This window comes from Phasianus colchicus, chromosome 34 (assembly GCF_987193195.1).
Source record: "Phasianus colchicus chromosome 34, bPhaCol1.hap1.1, whole genome shotgun sequence".
Taxonomy (NCBI): Eukaryota; Metazoa; Chordata; class Aves; order Galliformes; family Phasianidae; genus Phasianus; species Phasianus colchicus.
The window spans coordinates 429,363-453,497 of NC_143469.1; the positions used below are offsets into that span (position 1 = coordinate 429,363).

At 51.8% G+C, this 24,135-nt stretch overlaps 1 protein-coding gene across 1 annotated transcript; it reads left to right on the forward strand.

Moving 5' to 3' along the window:
• The first annotated feature begins 3,108 nt into the window (after positions 1 to 3,108).
• LOC149913808 (uncharacterized) lies at positions 3,109 to 20,986 on the forward strand. Its single transcript, XM_090128591.1, has 8 exons — positions 3,109 to 3,270; positions 7,301 to 8,116; positions 8,869 to 8,946; positions 10,755 to 10,832; positions 13,263 to 13,340; positions 15,134 to 15,211; positions 17,013 to 17,090; positions 18,911 to 20,986. The coding sequence occupies exons 1-8, from the start codon at positions 3,109 to 3,111 to the stop codon at positions 19,022 to 19,024; spliced, it is 1,482 nt and encodes a 493-aa protein (XP_089984717.1). The 3' UTR covers positions 19,025 to 20,986.
• The last annotated feature ends 3,149 nt before the right edge of the window (positions 20,987 to 24,135 follow it).

Consider the following 24,135-nt stretch of genomic DNA (forward strand, 5'->3'; position numbering starts at 1 on the left):
TCCTCATGTCAGACGATGGTGACAGCGCCAGAGGACTCCAGTGTCACCAGGTCCAGTTCTAGGTGGGCCTGGAGGTGTGACAAAGAACAGTGAGAGGCTCAGTGACAGCATGGTGACAACGCAGAGCTGCCTGTGCCTGGCCCCATGCGGTGGTCAGAGTACAGGGAATGGTGTCAACCGATAGATGGTGGCACACAAGTGATGGTGACACCAGATGACGGTAACAACAGTGACAGCCAGGGATGGGGACACTGTGTCACGGCTGTTCCACATCGAGGTCACCCTGTGTCACGGTGTCACCTGAAGACAGTGACACTCAACGACTCCCAGTGGCATCCAGTGAAGGGAAGAACCAACAATGGTGACACCACCGACCCCATGTCACACCCACAGCAGACCCCACATGTCCCCCGACTGTCCCCAGCTCCCCTCCCTGTACACTCCTCGTCACCTCTACAATGAGGATGGCACCGCTCTGCAGTTGTGCCAGTCCTCTTCTTGGTTGCAAGTGTCCCATTTGGTTTTGTCATCCAGTATTTTTGGGAGAAAACGTGTGGTAGTTCTAAGAGAAGGGGTATTTCTGGGAGAAAATATCCTCTTTTTGGAAGAGAAGGTGAAATTTACCACTGAAATGTGGTATTTCTGGGAGAAAATGACATACTTGAGGGAGAGAACTCGGAAATGGTGGGAGAGAATGTCTTCTATTCGAGAGCAACTGTGGTATTTTTGGTGTGACGACTGGTCCTTTGGGGAGAAAATACGGTAAATATGGGAGAAAATGTCCTCTTGAGGAGTGTCAAGTAGTACTTTTGAGAGAAAATGTCAGGTATTTCTCAGAAAACTGCTGTTTCTGGGAGATAGTAGCATCCTTGGTTGGAAAATGACAGGTGTTTGTGAGAAAGCTGGTATTTTGGGAAAAAAGGCCGTATTTTTAAGACGAAGCTGGTATTTCTGGGGGAATATGTCCCGTCTTTGGGAGAAAAGTGGTCTATCTTGGAGAAAATGTCATGTATTTGGGAGAAAACTGGTCTATCTGGAAGAAACTGCCATTTTTCTGGGAGTAAGTGTGATCCTGAGGAGCGTCAAGTAGTATTCTTGGGATGAAACGTGAGGTATTTCTAAGCGTAGTGGTATTTCTGGGAGAAAATGTCTTGTTTTGGGGGAAAAGATCACATGTATGTGAGAAAGCTGGTATTTCTGGGAGTAAACGCCATATTTTTAGGAAAAAATGGGTATTTCCCGGATAATCGGTCACATAGTTAGGAGAAAAGTGGTCTATCTGGGAGAAAATGTCCTTGTTTTTTGGTGGAAGAGATCATGTGTAGGGGACTAAAATAGTGTTCCCGGATGAAAATGTCACGTATCTGTGAGAAAAGTGGTATCTGTGGGTCACAGTGCTGTTCCCCAGGGGTCGGTGCTGGGGCCTGTCCTCCTCAAGATCTTTCTTGATGAGCTGAGGGCACTGAGTGCACCCTCGGTAAGTTTGCGGATGACACCAGGCTGGCTGGAAGTGTGGATCTGCCTGGGGGTAGCGAGGCCCCACAGAGGGATCTGGACAGGCTGGAGAGCTGGGCTGAAGCCAATGGGATGAGTTCCAACAAGGCCAAAGGCCAGGTCCACGTTCTGTGGGAACGTTTGTGGAAAAGTGACTTTAGGTAGCTTAAATCTCTGCCTTCTGACACAAGAGCAAAATGGAGCCAGGAATGTATTCTTACTTCCATAACAAGAGTGTCAGAAGGAAACACCCTGAGACTTCTTGTAGGGGTGTCCATTTGCTGTCTCCCAAAAACCAGTCAGGGGAAGGGCACAAGAGGAGTGTGCCCTGCCAGCTCCAGGTCTTAAGACCTTAGAAACCCGGTCTCTTTCAAAAGTTGAGGGAGTTTCCATTCTTAGAGCTCAGCCCTGAAGCCTTGCTGGTTCAATTCCTCTCAATGATGCATCTAAAAGATGCAGTGCAGGTGGGCAAAGGTCCAGGTGGGCCAGCGGGTGAGTTTTACCACAGCCCGACACAGATGGATAAGCTGCTTCATTAACAAGTCCAGCTTTTACTGCGGGGCTGGCAGCATCTGTGCTGTTGTTCCATCTGCAGTCAGGAATGTCACACTGCCTTTTTTTCAACCCACATTTACTCTTTCACAAAAGAGCATCAACTTCTGATACTCGTTCTGCAAACTGGGGAAGAGTAACCCGCAGAATGCTAACTGCTGCAGAGGACAGGTTGGAAGACAGCCGCTCCACGCGCCCATCGTGCCACAGCAGCTCCTTGCTGGATGTGCCTGGCATAACTGGTTGGCTCCTGACAGCAATCCCTCACAGTGGGGAGGAAAGCAGCACTTGCACAGCTGGTTTTAAGAGCGCTAACCAAGCTCAGCTAAAATGCTCAAGGGAGACTGTCTTCAAGCACGGTCACAGGATGCGTTTCTTATACTGAGGACTAAAGGAGATCACTTCAGTTTGACATCAGGGAGGAGACGGGGTAAAACTCCCCGCTGGCCCACACTTCAGGATCTGTGGCATGTTTTTCTGCACAGCTGCCGTTTCTAAATTTGGAAAGAGACAGTAAAACATACCTGGAAAGGGTTGAGAAGTCAGGGTCTCCGTAGCTACAGAGAGATGTTGGATGCTTCTTTCTGTGGGAACGTTTGTGGAAAAGTGACTTTAGGTAGCTTAAATCTCTGCCTTCTGACACAAGAGCAAAATGGAGCCAGGAATGTATTCTTACTTCCATAATAAGAGTGTCAGAAGGAAACACCCTGAGACTTCTTGTAGGGGTGTCCATTTGCTGTCTCCCAAAAACCAGTCGGGGGAAAGGCACAAGAGGGGTGTGCCCTGCCAGCTCCAGGTCTTAAGACCTTAGAAACCCGGTCTCTTTCAAAAGTTGAGGGAGTTTCCATTCTTAGAGCTCAGCCCTGAAGCCTTGCTGGTTCAATTCCTCTCAATGATACATCTAAAAGATGCAGTGCAGGTGGGCAAAGGCTCCACAGCTGTACAGCATCTACGGGACAGCTCTTATTGAGCCGGCAGGTGTAACTGCTTCCCGAGGAGCTGTGCAGCCATAAAGGCATTCCAAAGCACCTCTTGCTCTTACATGAACGCATCATTGGCTTCATGTCACTGCCGTGCTTAATTCCCAGTGCTGACAGGTCTGTCCGGCAGCTCTGCCTAGAGAACCAGCATATGTTTCAGGCACGTGTCCTGAACGAGTCACTTCGTTTCAGCGAGTTTAGCGTCAGTGAGAGCTCCCTGCCCCAGCAAGTCTACCGAGCACCTGTGTGCTCTTACATCCCCGCACCACGCCGTGCTGCTCAGCGAGTCCAGCGCAGCTCTGCAGGACCCGGGGGACTACAGAACACGTGCCAGCGGTGAGCTGAGCTCGTTCTTCAGGTCCTGCTCCGGGCTGTGCCCTTCTCACATCCCACGCACCGAGCCCGGCCGGGCCACCGCTCGGTTCTTCCTTGGAGGAGAAAGTGGCCAGAGATGCCGCCGCAGGAGCCGTGAGAAAACCGGGCAGAGATGCGCGCTCGGCTTTCAAGAAGCGCCAGCAGCTCGGAATCGGCCTGGAGAAAGCGATTCTGGGGAAGCCGGAGACGCCGCACGTCTCAGCGCGGCTCCCGCAGGAGCGGTACCGTTCGACGGCGTCGCCACGGCGACGGCGCCTCAGCGCCTCAGCGCCGGTCCGTCGCTACGGCGCCGCGCCGTCCCCGCCGAGTGACGTCATCACGCCGCGACCCGAGGAGGCGGCCGTGCGGAAGCGGTGCGGGGCGCCTCGGGGCTCCGGGCGCCGCCTCGGCTCCTACAGGTGGGTGTTCGGGGGGCGCCGGGGCGGGGGCCGGGGTGAAGGCGGCGGGGGGGCCGCGTGCCGCTCTGTCTCGGCCCCGCGGGGTCTCCGTGGTGCTCGGGGCTTCCCTCGGCGGGGGCGGCTGCCCTGCATCTCGCCGCCTCCCCCACCCCGTGTCTTTCGCTGCCCTCCCCCCCTCTCCCCCTGCCGCTGATCGCCCGCACCCCCCAGTCCCTCTGTGTGCCCCCCGGGGTTACACCCTCCCCCCGGTCTCCCTCCCCTCCAGTCCCCCCGTTCTGATCGCCGTAGTCCTCTTCCACCCCTCCCCTCTGTGCCTCCCCCATTCTGATCCCCAGGGTCCCCCCCCCGATCCCTCATCCCTCCCCAGTCCCCCGTTCTGATCCCTGGTGTCCCCCCACCCCTCCACCGCTCTCCCCATTCTGTCCCCTAGAGTCCCCCCCTTTCCCAGTCTCCTCTATCTGACCCCCGAACCCCCTCTCCTCCCCCCGAGTGCCCCCACTCCAATTCCCCCATTCTGATCCCCAGAGTCTCCTACCACCCCCCATTCCCCTCTATTTGACCCCCAGGGTCCCGTGTCCTCCCTTCTCCTCCCACCTCCTCCCCCCTTTTTTCTGACCCCTAGAGGTCCCTGTAACCCCCTGTGCGCTCCTCCCTGACCCCTGGAGTCAGTTCCTCATTTTGACCTCCAATTTCCCTCAGCCGGACCCCATAGAAGCCTCGCACAACCCCTGGCTCTTCCCTCCCACCCCTCCCTCCACCCCCAGATGCTCTTCCTGCCTTGTAGAAACTCTGTTCACCCCTTTCCCCCACACAAGCCACTAAGTTTCCCCCCAGACTCTTTTTCCACCCCATAGACATCCCACTCTCCTCTTCTCCCCCCCCAATACTTCCCTAAGGTGTCCCCCAGACTCCCCTTCCACCCCATAGAAGCCCCCCACAACCCTCCAGATTTCCTCTGCCACCCCTTCTCCATTCCTAGACCCCTTTTCCTCCCAGCAGAGACCCAACTCACCCCTTTTTTCCCCCACACAACCCCCCGTCCACTCCCAGACCCCCCTTTCTGCCCTACAGAAGCCCCCTTTCCACCCCTCAAGTTCCCCTCCACAATGTACCCCTCCATCCCCAGGCCCCCTTTTCACTCACAGAAGCCTCGTTCTGCTCTTTTCCCCCTCACAACCCCCTCTCTCCATCTTCAGAGCCCCTTTCCACGCCACAGAAGCCCTCCACAATCCCTCAGTTTCCCCTTCCAACCTTTCTCCACCTCCAGACCCTCTTTCCACCTCACAGAAGCCCCACTCACACCTTTCCGCCCATAGATTCCCCACAAGCCCCCCCCTATATACCCCTGGAGGCATGCAGAAGAATCTGGAGATGTTGTAGAGGGGTTTGGGGCATCCAGTTGGTCCCCAGGTGGATCCAAGGTGTCCTTGGATTCATACAGAAGGATCTGGAGATGTCCCAGAGGGATCCTGGGGTGTCCAGGGGGTCCCAAGAATGGTCCTGGGGGTTCCTGGAAGGATCTGGAAGCTCCCAGGATGGGTCCAGGAGCTCCGAGGAGCCACTGGGATGATTTGGAGATGTCCCAGTAGAGTCTGGTAGGGCCCAGAGAGTTCTCATGTGTGTCTGAGTGGTCCTGGAGTCATCCCGTCATCAGAGACATCTCTGGGGATGTCCCAGAGAGGACTTGGAGGGTGCAGGGGGTTTTCAAATTGATCCAGGGGGTCCTTGGATTCATCCAGAAGGGTCTGCAGACGTCCCAGAATGATCCTGTGGAATGTGGGGTGGTCCTCAGGTGGCTTCAGAGGGTCCTATTGTCTTCTGGAAGGGTCTGGAGATGTCCCATGGGTGTCTTGGGGTCCCCAGGCGTTCCTGGAGTCCTCCAGAGGTCTCTAATGGGGATTTTGAGAACAACCTCACATAGTGACACATTCTCGCTCTTCTTTGTCCCCGTGGGATCGCCCCCAATAATGTCTGTTTCCATTAAAATCAATACTATGTCACTTTTCTTGTATATTTTTTGCCACTTCCTTTCAGAAATGGATGGTTCCCACCAATCCCTGTGCAAAGCCCCACGGAAACAATCCCCCCAGGGCCACCGGGTGACACCGGACAACCACTTGTCCCCAAAGTTCTCACTGTCACCGTAACCGTGGAACCTGGGGCCGTACCAACGTACCTTGAGAGCCCCATCCGCGTCCTACAGCTCCTGGACGCTGTCACTCTGGCTGTCCATGACTGTCCCATGCTGTCCCCCCTGCCATGGTGGCACAACTTCAGCACGGTGCCATCCTCATTGAAGAGGTGACGAGGAGGGGTACAGGGAGGGGGGCAGGGGACAGTCAGGGGACACGTGGGGTCTGCTGTGGGTCTGACATGGGGCCGGTGGTGTCACCATTGTTGGGTGTCACCTTCACTGGATGCCATTGGGTGTCACTGAATGTCACTGTCTTCAGGTGGCGCCGTGACACAGGGTGACCTCGATGTGGAACAGCCGTGACGCAGCGTCCCCATCCCTGGCTGTCACTGTTGTTACCGTCATCTGGTGTCACCATCACTTGTGTGCCACCATCTATCGGGTGACACCATTCCCTGTACTCTGACCATCACATGGGGGCAGGCACAGGCGGCACCACGTTGTCACCATGCTGTCACTGAGCCTCTCACTGTTGTTTGTCACCCCTCCAGACCTGCCTACCGCAGGACCCGGTGACACCGGAAACCTCTGGTGCTGTCACCATCGTCTGTCATGAGGACGGGGACATGCACGGTGGTGAACTCTGTGCCACCACCAGAGGGGACTGTGTGACACCAGCGTGGCACAGCCGTGATGCGGTGTCATCACCGTTGGGCGTCACTCCTGGCAGCTGGCGCCGGGTGTCACCGTCATGCAGAGGGGACAAAAAAAACCCTGGGGACATTGAGCCGAAGCTGGGGACACCGTGACCACCTGGAGGACTTCCCAGGGAAGTGGGAACACCACATGACAATGTCACACCACCAAAATTGGGGACATCCCTGTGTCACACCCCAAAGCTTGGGACACCTTCATGGCACCCTGGTGGTGTCATATCCTAGAGTTGTGAACACCCCCCAGAGTTTGGGACAGCCCTCTGGAGACGCAATCTGTGCCCTCCCCCACAGAAAACATTGTTCCCATGGGGCGGGGTTGACACCCCTCACTTTTCTAATTAAGGTTTATTTTTGATAATGGAGGTTGGGGGATGTCCTCCCCATGTAAGTGATAAAGGGCAGAGGAGCGGCTGTGGGGCTCCATGTGTCACACTGGGGATGAACTCTGGGGACAGAGGTGACTGCAGCATCCTGGCCCCATCGCCCCTATGGCCCTATAACCAGTACAGCTCCATCTCGTAGCCATCCCTCGTCCGTATCCCACAACGTTATCCCATCCCATATCCATCATATCCACCCCACAGCCATCTCAAACCCATCCCATATCCATACCCCCACATCCTATCCCCATCCTTAACCCTATATCCATAGCCATTCCGAATCCTTATCCCCACATGCATCCCATGTCCATTCCATCTACTTATCCCATGCCACTATCATCCCAATCCCATCCCGTGTCCATATTTCATCCCCAATCCATCCCACATTCTTCAGTGTTGGTCCCATGTCCATCCCAAGCCCATCCCATATATATTCCATTTTCCTATCTCCCATTCCATATCCACCCCATATCCATATCCCCACACCCCAACCCTACATTTCACATCCCAATGCACATCCAACATCCCAAGCCCAGTTCCAAACCTCATATCCCAACCCCACATCCAAGCCCCACCTCCCACCTGTCAATCCCATTCCCATCTCGCACCCCCTATAGCAGTAGGGCGCACCCCGAGGCCCCACCCACGGCCCGCCCCCTGCCGCGCTCCTCCCACCAATAGCGCAGCGCAACGCCGCACCGCCCCCGGGCTCTCATTGGGCAGGTGCCGGACCGTCCCAGCCCCGGGCTCTCATTGGTCAGGTGCCGGTCCGTCCCGCCCCCGGGCTCTCGTTGGGCACGTGCCGATCCGTTCCGCCCCCGGGCTCTCGTTGGTCAGCGGCAGCGGCGCCGGCTCCGATTGGCTGAGGAGCGGCGCGCGGGAACGGCCGTTGGCAGCCGGCCTAGAGCTCTTCTCCCCTCAGGCGGCGGCGCTCCCGCAGCCCTGGCCGCCCCGCACCGCCACTGCGCGCCGGAGCTGTCCGGGCAGCACCGAGACGGAACCGCGGCACGACGGGAGCGGTGCTGAGCACAGCAGAGCCGGAGCCGGGAGGGACGGAGAGCGGCGCCGGGACAGGGGAGGAAGCCTGGTGGGGTGAGGGGCTGGGAAGGCGGGGGGGGGATAGGGAGGCAGGCGGGGCTGCAGCGGCTGTGGTATCGGGGTACATGGGGCGATAGGGGTGGGTACAAAGGGACAGCAGAGGGCTGTGAGGGGGAAACGGGGGGACACGGTGCTATAGGGAGCATTGGGGGGTGGGAGGGGCTGGGGAGAGCTACGGGGAGGGATATAGGGGGCTGGGGGAGGACCTAAGAAACTGTGGCTCTATGAGTGGCTGTAGGGGGAATGGAGGTGGGATAGAAGGGGATGTGGGGCTACAGGGAGCAGTGGGAGGGCTGTAGGCGTGGTATAGAGAAACAGGCATGACAGGGGTCTGTGGGTGGGATTGGGGGGGAAGTAGAGAGGTGTAAGGTTATAAAAGGCTGCAGAGAGACAATAGGGGGTTTGCGTGGGCACAGGGAAATAGAGGGTAATGTGGGGTGACACCGGGCACAAGACGGGAATGTGAGAGAGAAGACCCAGTTGGAGGCACAGATAGAGGCAAGCTGAGGGGGATAAAGAGGGAGAATCTCAACGGGGCGGGGAAAAAAAAAAAAAACAAAAGGAAAAATGAGAATGAAAAGTAAGAAAAAAAAAGATGGAAAAAGAAAAAAAAATGGAAGTGCTGAAAACAGAAAAAAAGAGGCACAGAGGATGAAAAAAAGTAAAAAGCAATCCATGTATATCAAGAGAAAGCAAGTAGGAAAGCTAACTGCAGCAGAGCAAAGGAAAGCAACCTTGCAGGAATGGAGGAGTGTGGGAAGAGCTGAGCCCCGGCCTGGCACAGGAGCTGCGTGGCAGGAGAAGAAGCTGAGCCCAAAGGTAAGAGGAGCTCCTTGGGGCTTTTTGTGGGCTTGAAGCAAAGCTGAGAAGCCGTGCCCGGGAGGAGGTGTGGGTAGCTCCAGGCCACCTTGCTGTCTCCCCAAGAGAAAGGCAAAGGGCGGAGGAGGTTGAAGGGGAGCTACCGGGCATGGGCTTGCTCAGCAAGGGGAGCAGAAGCCAGAAGGGCACGAGAAGGGAATAGAGAAGGGCATGCAGAAGGGGAGAAGCAGCGAGCAGAGTTAAGAGGCACTTGTCAGAGCAGCAAGCAGAGCAGGCAAGTGTTGAGATTGGGAGTGAGTAGCAGGAAAAGGCAAGAGCACCAAGAAAAAGGAGGCGAGGGGCAAGCAGCTCAGGTAGGGAAAAGGAAGGGCATGTAGCTCAGGTAGGGAAGGGAGGGGACAGCAGCTCAGGTAGGGAAAAGGAAGGGCATGCAGCTCAGGTAGGGAAGGGAGGGGACAGCAGCTCAGGTAGGGAAAGGAAGGGCATGCAGCTCAGGTAGGGAAAAGGAAGGGCATGCAGCTCAGGTAGGGAAGGGAGGGGACAGCACCTAAGCTAGGAAAGTGAGTGGATAGCAGGTGAGGTAGGTAAGTGAGGGGACAACCAGTAAGGAAGCCAAGTGAGCAAACATCTGCTCAAGTACGTAGCGAGGGGCAAGGAGCTCAGCTCGGTAAGTTAGGGGGAAGCAGCTCAGGTAGGGAATGAGAGGGGCCAGCAGCTCAGCTAGGTAATTTTTGGAACAAGCAGCTCAGGTAGGTAAAGGAAGGGACAGCAGCTCAGGTAAGAAGAGCAGGCAAGGGAATGGTAGGATAGGGCAAGGGGGGAGGTGAGGGTGAAAAGAAAGAATGGGGAGGGTAGGGAGGGCTTAAAGGGGGTTTCAGGAGTACCTATGATTATAAAAAAAAAAAAAAAAAAAAAAAAAAAAAAAAAAAAGAAAAACAAGAAAAAAAGGTGAAAGAAAAAAGAGAAAGGGAAAAAAAAAGAGTAATAAAGGAAAAAAATAAAAAAGGAAAAAAGGAAAAAAAATGGAAAACAAAGAGAGAAAACCAAGATGAAAAAGAAAAAATGAAAATAGAAAAAAATGAGAAAAGAGAGAGAAAAATGAAATAAAAAAGAAAAGTGCAATGAAAAAAAAAGAAAAAAGAATAAAAAAAAAGAAAAAAAGAGTGAAAATGAAAAAAGAAAACCAAGATGAAAATGAGAAAAAATAGATGAAAACAAAAAAAAAAAAGGAAAAGAGAAAAAAAAAAAAAAGAACAAGTGCAATGAAATGAAAAAAGAAACGAAAGCATAAAAAAAGAAGAAAAAGAAAAAAGCCCAAAAAGGTCAGAAAAAAAAGAAATGAGAAAAGAAGAAAAAAGCCAAGTAAACAGTCAAGAATAACAGCTGAGAAAAGACTGGATGGCCAAAATGTAGAGAAAGCAAAGCAGAGCACAGCAAGGGAAAGCAAGGCGAGAGTAGCAGCAAAAGGCAGGAGAATGAAGAAGGAGGGAGTGAAGAGCAGGAAAGGTGAGTTTGCCATAAGGCAAGGGGGAAGGGGAGGGGAAAGGGAGAAAAGGGGGGGTACGGGAGGGGAGGGGAAGGGAAGGGGGGGGGAGAGGAGAGAGGGGAGGGGAGGAAGGGAAAAATGGGAGGGAGGGGGGAGGGGAGGGGGAGGGGAGGGCTGAAGGGAAAATAAAGAAGAGGCAAAGAAGAGACTCAAAAGTACAAAGCGGTGCACGTAAATGTAGAGGAAGCAAGTAGGGAAGCTAAGGGTAGCAGGGCAAAGGAAAGCAAAGGAAGGCAGTGAATGAGAGAAAGCAATCTTGCAGGAATGGTGGAGTGTGGGAAGAGCTGAGTCCCGGCCTGGCACAGGAGCTGCACGGCAGGAGAAGAAGCTGAGCCCAAAGGTAAGAGGAGCTCCTTGGGGCTTTTTGTGGGCTTGAAGCAAAGCTGAGAAGCCGTGCCCGGGAGGAGGTGTGGGTAGCTCCAGGCCACCTTGCTGTCTCCCCAAGAGATGCGGGCTGTGGGCTAGGCAGCGGGCAGGAGTGCTGGCCAGAAGCAAGCATCTGTGTGGAGAAAGGCAAAGGGCGGAGGAGGTTGAAGGGGAGCTACCGGGCATGGGCTTGCTCAGCAAGGGGAGCAGAAGCCTGAAGGGCACGAGAAGGGAATAGAGAAGGGCATGCAGAAGGAGAGAAGCTGCGAGCAGAGTTAAGAGGCACTTGTCAGAGCAGCAAGCAGAGCAGGCAAGTGTTGAGATTGGGAGTGAGTAGCAGGAAAAGGCAAGAGCACCAAGAAAAAGGAGGCGAGGGGCATGCAGCTCAGGTAGGGAAAAGGAAGGGCATGCAGCTCAGGTAGGGAAAAGGAAGGGCATGCAGCTCAGGTAGGGAAAAGGAAGGGCATGCAGCTCAGGTAGGGAAAAGGAAGGGCATGCAGCTCAGGTAGGGAAAAGGAAGGGCATGCAGCTCAGGTAGGGAAAAGGAAGGGCATGCAGCTCAGGTAGGGAAAAGGAAGGGCATGCAGCTCAGGTAGGGAAAAGGAAGGGCATGCAGCTCAGGTAGGGAAAAGGAAGGGCATGCAGCTCAGGTAGGGAAAAGGAAGGGCATGCAGCTCAGGTAGGGAAAAGGAAGGGCATGCAGCTCAGGTAGGGAAAAGGAAGGGCATGCAGCTCAGGTAGGGAAAAGGAAGGGCATGCAGCTCAGGTAGGGAAAAGGAAGGGCATGCAGCTCAGGTAGGGAAAAGGAAGGGCATGCAGCTCAGGTAGGGAAAAGGAAGGGCATGCAGCTCAGGTAGGGAAAAGGAAGGGCATGCAGCTCAGGTAGGGAAAAGGAAGGGCATGCAGCTCAGGTAGGGAAAAGGAAGGGCATGCAGCTCAGGTAGGGAAAAGGAAGGGCATGCAGCTCAGGTAGGGAAAAGGAAGGGCATGCAGCTCAGGTAGGGAAAAGGAAGGGCATGCAGCTCAGGTAGGGAAAAGGAAGGGCATGCAGCTCAGGTAGGGAAAAGGAAGGGCATGCAGCTCAGGTAGGGAAAAGGAAGGGCATGCAGCTCAGGTAGGGAAGGGAGGGAACAGCAGTTAAGCTAGGAAAGTGAGTGGATAGCAGGTGAGGTAGGTAAGTGAGGGGACAACCAGTAAGGAAGCCAAGTGAGCAAACATCTGCTCAAGTACGTAGCGAGGGGCAAGGAGCTCAGCTCGGTAAGTTAGGGGGAAGCAGCTCAGGTAGGGAATGAGAGGGGCCAGCAGCTCAGCTAGGAAAGCGAGGGGCCAGCAGGTCAGCTAGGTAATTTTTGGAACAAGCAGCTCAGGTAGGTAAAGGAAGGGACAGCAGCTCAGGTAAGAAGAGCAGGCAAGGGAATGGTAGGATAGGGCAAGGGGGGAGGTGAGGGTGAAAAGAAAGAATGGGGAGGGTAGGGAGGGCTTAAAGGGGGTTTCAGGAGTACCTATGATTATAAAAAAAAAAAAAAAAAAAAGAAAAACAAGAAAAAAAGGTGAAAGAAAAAAGAGAAAGGGAAAAAAAAGAGTAATAAAGGAAAAAAATAAAAAAGCAAAGAAGAAAAAATAATGGAAAACAAAAAAAGAAAACCAAGATGAAAAAGAAAAAATGAAAAAAAAAAATGAGAAAGGAGAGAGAAAAATGAAATAAAAAAGAAAAGTGCAATGAAAAAAAAAGAAAAAAGAATAAAAAAAAAAAGAAAAAAAGAGTGAAAATGAAAAAAGAAAACCAAGATGGAAATGAGAAAAAATAGATGAAAACAAAAAAAAAAAAAAGGAAAAGAGAAAAAAAAAAAAAAGAACAAGTGCAATGAAATGAAAAAAGAAACGAAAGCATAAAAAAAGAAGAAAAAGAAAAAAGCCCAAAAAGGTCAGAAAAAAAAGAAATGAGAAAAGAAGAAAAAAGCCAAGTAAACAGTCAAGAATAACAGCTGAGAAAAGACTGGATGGCCAAAATGTAGAGAAAGCAAAGCAGAGCACAGCAAGGGAAAGCAAGGCGAGAGTAGCAGCAAAAGGCAGGAGAATGAAGAAGGAGGGAGTGAAGAGCAGGAAAGGTGAGTTTGCCATAAGGCAAGGGGGAAGGGGAGGGGAAAGGGAGAAAAGGGGGGGTACAGGAAGGGAGGGGAAGGGAAGGAGGGGGGGAGAGGAGAGAGGGGAGGGGAGGAAGGGAAAAATGGGAGGGAGGGGGGAGGGGAGGGTTGAAGGGAAAATAGAGAAAGAAGAGGCAAAGAAGAGACTCAAAAGTACAAAGCGGTGCACGTAAATGTAGAGGAAGCAAGTAGGGAAGCTAAGGGTAGCAGGGCAAAGGAAAGCAAAGGAAGGCAGTGAATGAGAGAAAGCAATCTTGCAGGAATGGTGGAGTGTGGGAAGAGCTGAGCCCCGGCCTGGCACAGGAGCTGCACGGCAGGAGAAGAAGCTGAGCCCAAAGGTAAGAGGAGCTCCTTGGGGCTTTTTGTGGGCTTGAAGCAAAGCTGAGAAGCCGTGCCCGGGAGGAGGTGTGGGTAGCTCCAGGCCACCTTGCTGTCTCCCCAAGAGATGCGGGCTGTGGGCTAGGCAGCGGGCAGGAGTGCTGGCCAGAAGCAAGCATCTGTGTGGAGAAAGGCAAAGGGCGGAGGAGGTTGAAGGGGAGCTACCGGGCATGGGCTTGCTCAGCAAGGGGAGCAGAAGCCTGAAGGGCACGAGAAGGGAATAGAGAAGGGCATGCAGAAGGAGAGAAGCAGCGAGCAGAGTTAAGAGGCACTTGTCAGAGCAGCAAGCAGAGCAGGCAAGTGTTGAGATTGGGAGTGAGTAGCAGGAAAAGGCAAGAGCACCAAGAAAAAGGAGGCGAGGGGCAAGCAGCTCAGGTAGGGAAGGGAGGGGACAGCAGCTCAGGTAGGGAAAAGGAAGGGCATGCAGCTCAGGTAGGGAAAAGGAAGGGCATGCAGCTCAGGTAGGGAAGGGAGGGGACAGCACCTAAGCTAGGAAAGTGAGTGGATAGCAGGTGAGGTAGGTAAGTGAGGGGACAACCAGTAAGGAAGCCAAGTGAGCAAACATCTGCTCAAGTACGTAGCGAGGGGCAAGGAGCTCAGCTCGGTAAGTTAGGGGGAAGCAGCTCAGGTAGGGAATGAGAGGGGCCAGCAGCTCAGCTAGGAAAGCGAGGGGCAAGCAGGTCAGCTAGGTAATTTTTGGAACAAGCAGCTCAGGTAGGTAAAGGAAGGGACAGCATCTCAGGTAAGAAGAGCAGGCAAGGGAATGGTAGGATAGGGCAAGGGGGGAGGTGAGGGTGAAAAGAAAGAATGGGGAGGGTAGGGAGGGCTTAAAGGGGGTTTCAGGAGTACCTATGATTATAAAAAAAAAAAAAAAAAAAAAAGAAAAACAAGAAAAAAAGGTGAAAGAAAAAAGAGAAAGGGGAAAAAAAAGAGTAATAAAGGAAAAAAAATAAAAAAGGAAAAAAGAAAAAAAAATGGAAAACAAAAAGAGAAAACCAAGATGAAAAAGAAAAAATGAAAAAAAAAAAATGAGAAAGGAGAGAGAAAAATGAAATAAAAAAGAAAAGTGCAATGAAAAAAAAAGAAAAAAGAATAAAAAAAAAAAGAAAAAAAGAGTGAAAATGAAAAAAGAAAACCAAGATGGAAATGAGAAAAAATAGATGAAAACAAAAAAAAAAAAAAGGAAAAGAGAAAAAAAAAAAAGAACAAGTGCAATGAAATGAAAAAAGAAACGAAAGCATAAAAAAAGAAGAAAAAGAAAAAAGCCCAAAAAGGTCAGAAAAAAAAGAAATGAGAAAAGAAGAAAAAAGCCAAGTAAACAGTCAAGAATAACAGCTGAGAAAAGACTGGATGGCCAAAATGTAGAGAAAGCAAAGCAGAGCACAGCAAGGGAAAGCAAGGCGAGAGTAGCAGCAAAAGGCAGGAGAATGAAGAAGGAGGGAGTGAAGAGCAGGAAAGGTGAGTTTGCCATAAGGCAAGGGGGAAGGGGAGGGGAAAGGGAGAAAAGGGGGGGTACGGGAGGGGAGGGGAAGGGAAGGGGGGGGGAGAGGAGAGAGGGGAGGGGAGGAAGGGAAAAATGGGAGGGAGGGGGGAGGGGAGGGTTGAAGGGAAAATAGAGAAAGAAGAGGCAAAGAAGAGACTCAAAAGTACAAAGCGGTGCACGTAAATGTAGAGGAAGCAAGTAGGGAAGCTAAGGGTAGCAGGGCAAAGGAAAGCAAAGGAAGGCAGTGAATGAGAGAAAGCAATCTTGCAGGAATGGTGGAGTGTGGGAAGAGCTGAGCCCCGGCCTGGCACAGGAGCTGCACGGCAGGAGAAGAAGCTGAGCCCAAAGGTAAGAGGAGCTCCTTGGGGCTTTTTGTGGGCTTGAAGCAAAGCTGAGAAGCCGTGCCCGGGAGGAGGTGTGGGTAGCTCTAGGCCACCTTGCTGTCTCCCCAAGAGATGCGGGCTGTGGGCTAGGCAGCGGGCAGGAGTGCTGGCCAGAAGCAAGCATCTGTGTGGAGAAAGGCAAAGGGCGGAGGAGGTTGAAGGGGAGCTACCGGGCATGGGCTTGCTCAGCAAGGGGAGCAGAAGCCTGAAGGGCACGAGAAGGGAATAGAGAAGGGCATGCAGAAGGAGAGAAGCTGCGAGCAGAGTTAAGAGGCACTTGTCAGAGCAGCAAGCAGAGCAGGCAAGTGTTGAGATTGGGAGTGAGTAGCAGGAAAAGGCAAGAGCACCAAGAAAAAGGAGGCGAGGGGCAAGCAGCTCAGGTAGGGAAAAGGAAGGGCAAGCAGCTCAGGTAGGGAAAAGGAAGGGCAAGCAGCTCAGGTAGGGAAAAGGAAGGGCAAGCAGCTCAGGTAGGGAAGGGAGGGGACAGCACCTAAGCTAGGAAAGTGAGTGGATAGCAGGTGAGGTAGGTAAGTGAGGGGACAACCAGTAAGGAAGCCAAGTGAGCAAACATCTGCTCAAGTACGTAGCGAGGGGCAAGGAGCTCAGCTCGGTAAGTTAGGGGGAAGCAGCTCAGGTAGGGAATGAGAGGGGCCAGCAGCTCAGCTAGGAAAGCGAGGGACAAGCAGGTCAGCTAGGTAATTTTTGGAACAAGCAGCTCAGGTAGGTAAAGGAAGGGACAGCATCTCAGGTAAGAAGAGCAGGCAAGGGAATGGTAGGATAGGGCAAGGGGGGAGGTGAGGGTGAAAAGAAAGAATGGGGAGGGTAGGGAGGGCTTAAAGGGGGTTTCAGGAGTACCTATGATTATAAAAAAAAAAAAAAGAAAAAAAAAAAAGAAAAATGAAAAACAAGAAAAAAAGGTGAAAGAAAAAAGAGAAAGGGGAAAAAAAAGAGTAATAAAGGAAAAAAATAACAAAGCAAAGAAGAAAAAATAATGGAAAACAAAAAGAGAAAACCAAGATGAAAAAGAAAAAATGAAAATAGAAAAAAATGAGAAAAGAGAGAGAAAAATGAAATAAAAAAGAAAAGTGCAATGAAAAAATAAGAGAAAAGAATAAAAAAAAAGAAAAAAAGAGTGAAAATGAAAAAAGAAAACCAAGATGAAAATGAGAAAAAATAGATGAAAACAAAAAAAAAAAGGAAAAGAGAAAAAAAAAAAGAACAAGTGCAATGAAATGAAAAAAGAAACGAAAGCATAAAAAAAGAAGAAAAAGAAAAAAGCCCAAAAAGGTCAGAAAAAAAAGAAATGAGAAAAGAAGAAAAAAGCCAAGTAAACAGTCAAGAATAACAGCTGAGAAAAGACTGGATGGCCAAAATGTAGAGAAAGCAAAGCAGAGCACAGCAAGGGAAAGCAAGGCGAGAGTAGCAGCAAAAGGCAGGAGAATGAAGAAGGAGGGAGTGAAGAGCAGGAAAGGTGAGTTTGCCATAAGGCAAGGGGGAAGGGGAGGGGAAAGGGAGAAAAGGGGGGGTACAGGAGGGGAGGGGAAGGGAAGGGGGGGGGAGAGGAGAGAGGGGAGGGGAGGAAGGGAAAAATGGGAGGGTGGGGGGAGGGGAGGGTTGAAGGGAAAATAGAGAAAGAAGAGGCAAAGAAGAGACTCAAAAGTACAAAGCGGTGCACGTAAATGTAGAGGAAGCAAGTAGGGAAGCTAAGGGTAGCAGGGCAAAGGAAAGCAAAGGAAGGCAGTGAATGAGAGAAAGCAATCTTGCAGGAATGGTGGAGTGTGGGAAGAGCTGAGCCCCGGCCTGGCACAGGAGCTGCACGGCAGGAGAAGAAGCTGAGCCCAAAGGTAAGAGGAGCTCCTTGGGGCTTTTTGTGGGCTTGAAGCAAAGCTGAGAAGCCGTGCCCGGGAGGAGGTGTGGGTAGCTCCAGGCCACCTTGCTGTCTCCCCAAGAGATGCGGGCTGTGGGCTAGGCAGCGGGCAGGAGTGCTGGCCAGAAGCAAGCATCTGTGTGGAGAAAGGCAAAGGGCGGAGGAGGTTGAAGGGGAGCTACCGGGCATGGGCTTGCTCAGCAAGGGGAGCAGAAGCCTGAAGGGCACGAGAAGGGAATAGAGAAGGGCATGCAGAAGGAGAGAAGCTGCGAGCAGAGTTAAGAGGCACTTGTCAGAGCAGCAAGCAGAGCAGGCAAGTGTTGAGATTGGGAGTGAGTAGCAGGAAAAGGCAAGAGCACCAAGAAAAAGGAGGCGAGGGGCAAGCAGCTCAGGTAGGGAAGGGAGGGGACAGCAGCTCAGGTAGGGAAAAGGAAGGGCATGCAGCTCAGGTAGGGAAAAGGAAGGGCATGCAGCTCAGGTAGGGAAAAGGAAGGGCATGCAGCTCAGGTAGGGAAGGGAGGGAACAGCAGTTAAGCTAGGAAAGTGAGTGGATAGCAGGTGAGGTAGGTAAGTGAGGGGACAACCAGTAAGGAAGCCAAGTGAGCAAACATCTGCTCAAGTACGTAGCGAGGGGCAAGGAGCTCAGCTCGGTAAGTTAGGGGGAAGCAGCTCAGGTAGGGAATGAGAGGGGCCAGCAGCTCAGCTAGGAAAGCGAGGGGCAAGCAGGTCAGCTAGGTAATTTTTGGAACAAGCAGCTCAGGTAGGTAAAGGAAGGGACAGCAGCTCAGGTAAGAAGAGCAGGCAAGGGAATGGTAGGATAGGGCAAGGGGGGAGGTGAGGGTGAAAAGAAAGAATGGGGAGGGTAGGGAGGGCTTAAAGGGGGTTTCAGGAGTACCTATGATTATAAAAAAAAAAAAAAAAAAGAAAAACAAGAAAAAAAGGTGAAAGAAAAAAGAGAAAGGGGAAAAAAAAGAGTAATAAAGGAAAAAAAATAAAAAAGGAAAAAAGAAAAAAAAATGGAAAACAAAAAGAGAAAACCAAGATGAAAAAGAAAAAATGAAAAAAAAAAAATGAGAAAGGAGAGAGAAAAATGAAATAAAAAAGAAAAGTGCAATGAAAAAAAAAGAAAAAAGAATAAAAAAAAAAGAAAAAAAGAGTGAAAATGAAAAAAGAAAACCAAGATGGAAATGAGAAAAAATAGATGAAAACAAAAAAAAAAAAAAGGAAAAGAGAAAAAAAAAAAAAAAGAACAAGTGCAATGAAATGAAAAAAGAAACGAAAGCATAAAAAAAGAAGAAAAAGAAAAAAGCCCAAAAAGGTCAGAAAAAAAAGAAATGAGAAAAGAAGAAAAAAGCCAAGTAAACAGTCAAGAATAACAGCTGAGAAAAGACTGGATGGCCAAAATGTAGAGAAAGCAAAGCAGAGCACAGCAAGGGAAAGCAAGGCGAGAGTAGCAGCAAAAGGCAGGAGAATGAAGAAGGAGGGAGTGAAGAGCAGGAAAGGTGAGTTTGCCATAAGGCAAGGGGGAAGGGGAGGGGAAAGGGAGAAAAGGGGGGGTACGGGAGGGGAGGGGAAGGGAAGGGGGGGGGAGAGGAGAGAGGGGAGGGGAGGAAGGGAAAAATGGGAGGGAGGGGGGAGGGGAGGGTTGAAGGGAAAATAGAGAAAGAAGAGGCAAAGAAGAGACTCAAAAGTACAAAGCGGTGCACGTAAATGTAGAGGAAGCAAGTAGGGAAGCTAAGGGTAGCAGGGCAAAGGAAAGCAAAGGAAGGCAGTGAATGAGAGAAAGCAATCTTGCAGGAATGGTGGAGTGTGGGAAGAGCTGAGCCCCGGCCTGGCACAGGAGCTGCACGGCAGGAGAAGAAGCTGAGCCCAAAGGTAAGAGGAGCTCCTTGGGGCTTTTTGTGGGCTTGAAGCAAAGCTGAGAAGCCGTGCCCGGGAGGAGGTGTGGGTAGCTCTAGGCCACCTTGCTGTCTCCCCAAGAGATGCGGGCTGTGGGCTAGGCAGCGGGCAGGAGTGCTGGCCAGAAGCAAGCATCTGTGTGGAGAAAGGCAAAGGGCGGAGGAGGTTGAAGGGGAGCTACCGGGCATGGGCTTGCTCAGCAAGGGGAGCAGAAGCCTGAAGGGCACGAGAAGGGAATAGAGAAGGGCATGCAGAAGGAGAGAAGCTGCGAGCAGAGTTAAGAGGCACTTGTCAGAGCAGCAAGCAGAGCAGGCAAGTGTTGAGATTGGGAGTGAGTAGCAGGAAAAGGCAAGAGCACCAAGAAAAAGGAGGCGAGGGGCAAGCAGCTCAGGTAGGGAAAAGGAAGGGCAAGCAGCTCAGGTAGGGAAAAGGAAGGGCAAGCAGCTCAGGTAGGGAAAAGGAAGGGCAAGCAGCTCAGGTAGGGAAAAGGAAGGGCAAGCAGCTCAGGTAGGGAAAAGGAAGGGCAAGCAGCTCAGGTAGGGAAAAGGAAGGGCAAGCAGCTCAGGTAGGGAAAAGGAAGGGCAAGCAGCTCAGGTAGGGAAAAGGAAGGGCAAGCAGCTCAGGTAGGGAAAAGGAAGGGCAAGCAGCTCAGGTAGGGAAAAGGAAGGGCAAGCAGCTCAGGTAGGGAAAAGGAAGGGCAAGCAGCTCAGGTAGGGAAAAGGAAGGGCAAGCAGCTCAGGTAGGGAAAAGGAAGGGCAAGCAGCTCAGGTAGGGAAAAGGAAGGGCAAGCAGCTCAGGTAGGGAAAAGGAAGGGCAAGCAGCTAAGCTGTGTGTTATGGGAAGTAATGTCAGTGATCTGAATGGCAGTAACCTGCTGTTCTGCATGGGGCTGTTGTGGAAGTTTACTGTTCAGACTTTCTTAGTGAGCTCTCCCTAGATTGTTTCTGTCCTATTTCTACACTTGCTTTGTTTTTTTCCAGTCCTCTCTAATGAACAGCCCTGTGGCAATGATGCGGAATCTGCACCTGAAGGACTGAGAGGAAGAACATCAGAAGGCAGCAGCTGCAGTGTGTGGTGTTACAGGGCAGCGCTGCGTGTGCCGCCCAACTTGGCACTCCATGTCTTATCTGGTTGTACTCAATCAATAAACGATCACAATTACGGACTCAAAAAGAATAAGGCTGTCTTTTTCACCTTAGAGGAAAAAGGGGGCGATGGCAAGGAATGAGAGGCAGGTGAGGTCAGCTGTACAAAATCCCAACACAGATGGATAAGCTGCTTCATTAACAAGTCCAGCTTTTTCTGCGGCGGTGACCAGCATCTGTGCTGTTGTTTATCTGCAGTCAGGAATGTCATATTGCCTCTTTTTTCAACCCCCATTTACTCTTTCACAAAAGAGTATCAACTTTTGATACTGGTTCTGCAAACTGGGGAAGAGTAGCTTACAGAATGCCAACTGCTGCAGTGGACAGGTTGGAAGACAGCTGCTCCACCCGCCCATCTGCTACGGCAGCTCCTTGCTGGATGTGCCTGTGATAACTGCTTAGCTCCTGCCAGCAATCCCCTCACAATGGGGAGGAGAGCAGCACTTGCACAGTTGGTTTTACAAGCACTAAACAAGCACAACTAAAACGCTCAAGGGAGACTGTCTTAAAGCACAGTCACAGAATGTCTGTTATACTGAAGACTAAAGGAGATCACTTCCAATTGGCATCAGGGAGAAGACACAGAATAGGAGAATCACAGAATTGCCGGGGTTGGAAGGGACCTCAAGGATCATGAATCTCCAACCCCCCTGCTACATGCAGGGCCACCAACCTCCACATTTCACACTAGACCAGGCTGCCCAGGTTCCCATCCAATCTGGCCTTGAACACCTCCAGGGATGGATGGGGCATCCACAATCTCTCTGGGCAGCTGTTCCAGCACCTGACCACTCTCTGTAAAGAACTTCCCCCTGACATCCACCCTAAATCTTCCCTGCCTCAACTTCAAACCATTTCCCCTCGTCCTGCAGTTTTCTACCCTTTCCAAGAGTTGACTTCCCTCCTGCTTGTAGGCTCCCTTTAGGTGCTGAAATGCTGCAATGAGGTCACCCTGCAGCCTTCTTTTCTCCAGGCTGAACAAGCCCAGCTCCCTCAGCCTGTCCTCATAAGGGAGGTGCTCCAGTCCCCTGATCATCTTTGTGGCCCTCCTCTGGATCCTCTCCAACAGCTCCCTGTCTTTCTTGTACTGGGGGCTCCAGACGTGGTCGCAGTACTGCAGATGGGGCCTCACAAGAGTGGAGTAGAGGGGGACAATCACCTCCCTGTCCCTGCTGGCCACCCCTCTTCTGATGGAGCCCAGGATTCCATTTGCTTTCCCACCTGCAAGGGCACACTGCTGGCTCATGCTAAGCTTTTCATCTATCAGGACCCCCAGGTCCTTCTCCACGGGGCTGCTCTCAAGGACCGCTCCTTCCAGTCTGTATGGATGCCTGGGATTCCTCCGGCCCAAGTGCAAAACCTTGCACTGTGCTGTGTAGGACCTGATCAGGTTCACCCGGGTCCGCCTTTCCAACCTGTCGAGGTCCCTCCGAATGGCATCCCTTCCTTCAGCCGTGTCAACCGCACCGCTCAGCTTGGTGTTGTCAGCAAACTTGCTGAGGGTGCACTCGATTCCACCATTCATGTCATTGATAAAGGTGCTAAAGAGCATCGGTCCCAAGACAGAGCCCTGTGGGATGCTGCTCGTTACTGGCCTCACCTGGACATAGGGCCATTAATAACCACTCTTTGTCTGAGGCCTTACAACAAATTCCTTATCCATCGAGTGGTCCACCCATCAAATCCACATCCCTCCGGTTTGGAGATAAGGATGTGGTGGGGGACCGTGTCAAAGGCCGTGCTCAAGTCCAGGGAAATGACATCGGTCACCCTCCCCTTGTCCACCGATCCCGTCACTCCATCACAGAAGGCCACCAGATTGGTTAAGCATGACTTCCCCTGCTGAAGCCGTGCTGGCTGTCTCGGATCACACGCTCACTCCTCATGTGATCAAGCATGTCATCCAGGAGGATCTGTCCCATCATCTTCCCAGGCACAGAGGTGAGACTCACCGGCCTGTAGTTCCCGTGTCCTCCTTGCTCCCTTTCTTGCCAACGGCAGTGACGTGACCCTTCCTCCAGGCATCTGGGACCTCACCTGACAGCCACGACTTCTCAAATATGATGGAGAGCGGCTCGGCAGCCAGCTTCTTCAGAGCCCTGAGATGCACGCCATCCTGCCCATAGACTTGTACACGTTCAGTCTCACATCTCACCATCTATCTGCTCCATAGACTTGCACACGTTCAATCTCATCAGGCAGTCTCTCTGCTCTGCCCTCACAGCAGGGGGTATTTACCACCCCGGTCCCCACCTGGAGGTTTATGGATGCAGGGCTCAGGGACGTGACAAACTCTGGAATCCTGGCTGCCAGTGAAGACCGAGGCACAGAACTCATCCTGTACCTCAGACTTCTCTCCATCTGTTGCAGGCAGTTCTCCTTTTACATTTACAAAGGAGGCACACTTGCTTTGACCTGTCTCTTCTGGCCAATGCACGTGTAGAAAGTCTTCCTGTTGTTTTTCACGTCCCTCTCCAAGTTCAGTTCTGCGCCTTGTGTTTCCTGATCCCACGTCTGCAGGTCCAGACATCCCTGTATTCTTCCCAGGTGACACGGCCTGTTAGCCCTGTATTGCTCCAGGTGACACGGCCTGTTTGTTAGCCCTGTATTGCTCCAGGTGACACGGCCTGTTAGCAGAGCTCGCTGCTCCTTGCTTTGCCCCCAGCTGCCCAGCAGGTCTGCGCCGAGCCGATGGGCTTCCTGCGTCCTCTGCTTTCTATTCAGAGGGACGGAGAGCTCTTGTGCTCTCAGAAGGGAAGGCAGCCTTGAAGAGCAGCCAGCTTTGCTCACCATCTTTGTTTTTACAGACAGATCCCCAGAGATCTGGGCCATCAGCCCGTGAAAGCTTAAAGCTCGCCATCCCAAAGCTCAGGTCCTGCCCCACTCCTTGCCATGCCCACATCCCTCGGATCACCAACCCCACAAGCCGTGCTCACTGCAGCCAGGCTGCCCCAACCTGAACGCCTTTCACTCATCATCTCCTCCGCACTGCTGAGCAGCAGATCCAGCCACGCTTCACCTCTGGTCGGTCTGCCCAACGCCCGGAGCACAAAGTGACCATGGCTGCATTCCAGGAGCCTCCTGGAGCTCCTGGAGCTGGCCGTCTGTCCTTCCAGCAGATCTCCGATGGCTGCAGTCCTATTTTTGTAAAGATAACTGGTATTTCTGGGAGGAAATGTCCTATTTTTGGGAGAAAATGTCATACTGAGGACTGTAATGTCATATTGTTTGGAGAAAACATGAGGTATTTCTAAGAAAACTGTGACTCCCTGGAGAAAGTATCACATTATGGGGAAGGGGGGGTATTGTAATGTTGTATTTTTTGGAGGAAACGTGAAGTATTTCTAAGGAAACTGATATTTCTGGGAGGAAATATCATAATTTTGGAAGAAAATTTCATATATCTCTGATAAAGCTGGCATTCTGGGAGAAAATATCATGGATTTTGGAGAATGCTTGTATTTCCGGGAGAAAATATCGCATTTTTGGAACAAATTGTCATATTTAGGATTGAAAAGTGATCTTTCCGGAAGAAAACATCGTGTATTTGGGAGAACACTGATATTTGTGGGTTATAACGTCGTTTTTCGGCACTAGTGACACGAGAGAAGAGGCTGAAGCCCAGCTCTCTACAAGCTCCCTTCAGGTAGTTCTAGAGAGCAGTAAGGTCTTCCTGAGCCTCCTCTTCTCCAACTGAACAACCCCAGCTCCTTCAGCCGCTCCTCATGAGCTCTGTGCTCCAGACCCCTCGCCAGCCTTGGCGCCCTTCTTTGAACCCGCTCCAGGGCCTTGATGTCTTTCTGGCAGTGAGGGGCCCAAAAGTGGACACAGCACTCGAGGTGCGGCCTCACCAGAGCTGAGGACAGGGGGACAATCACTGCCCTGTTCCTGCTGGCCACACCGTTCCCGATGCAGGCCAGGATGCCATTGGCCTTCTTGGCCACCCGGGCACACTGCTGGCTCATTTCAGCCCAGCAT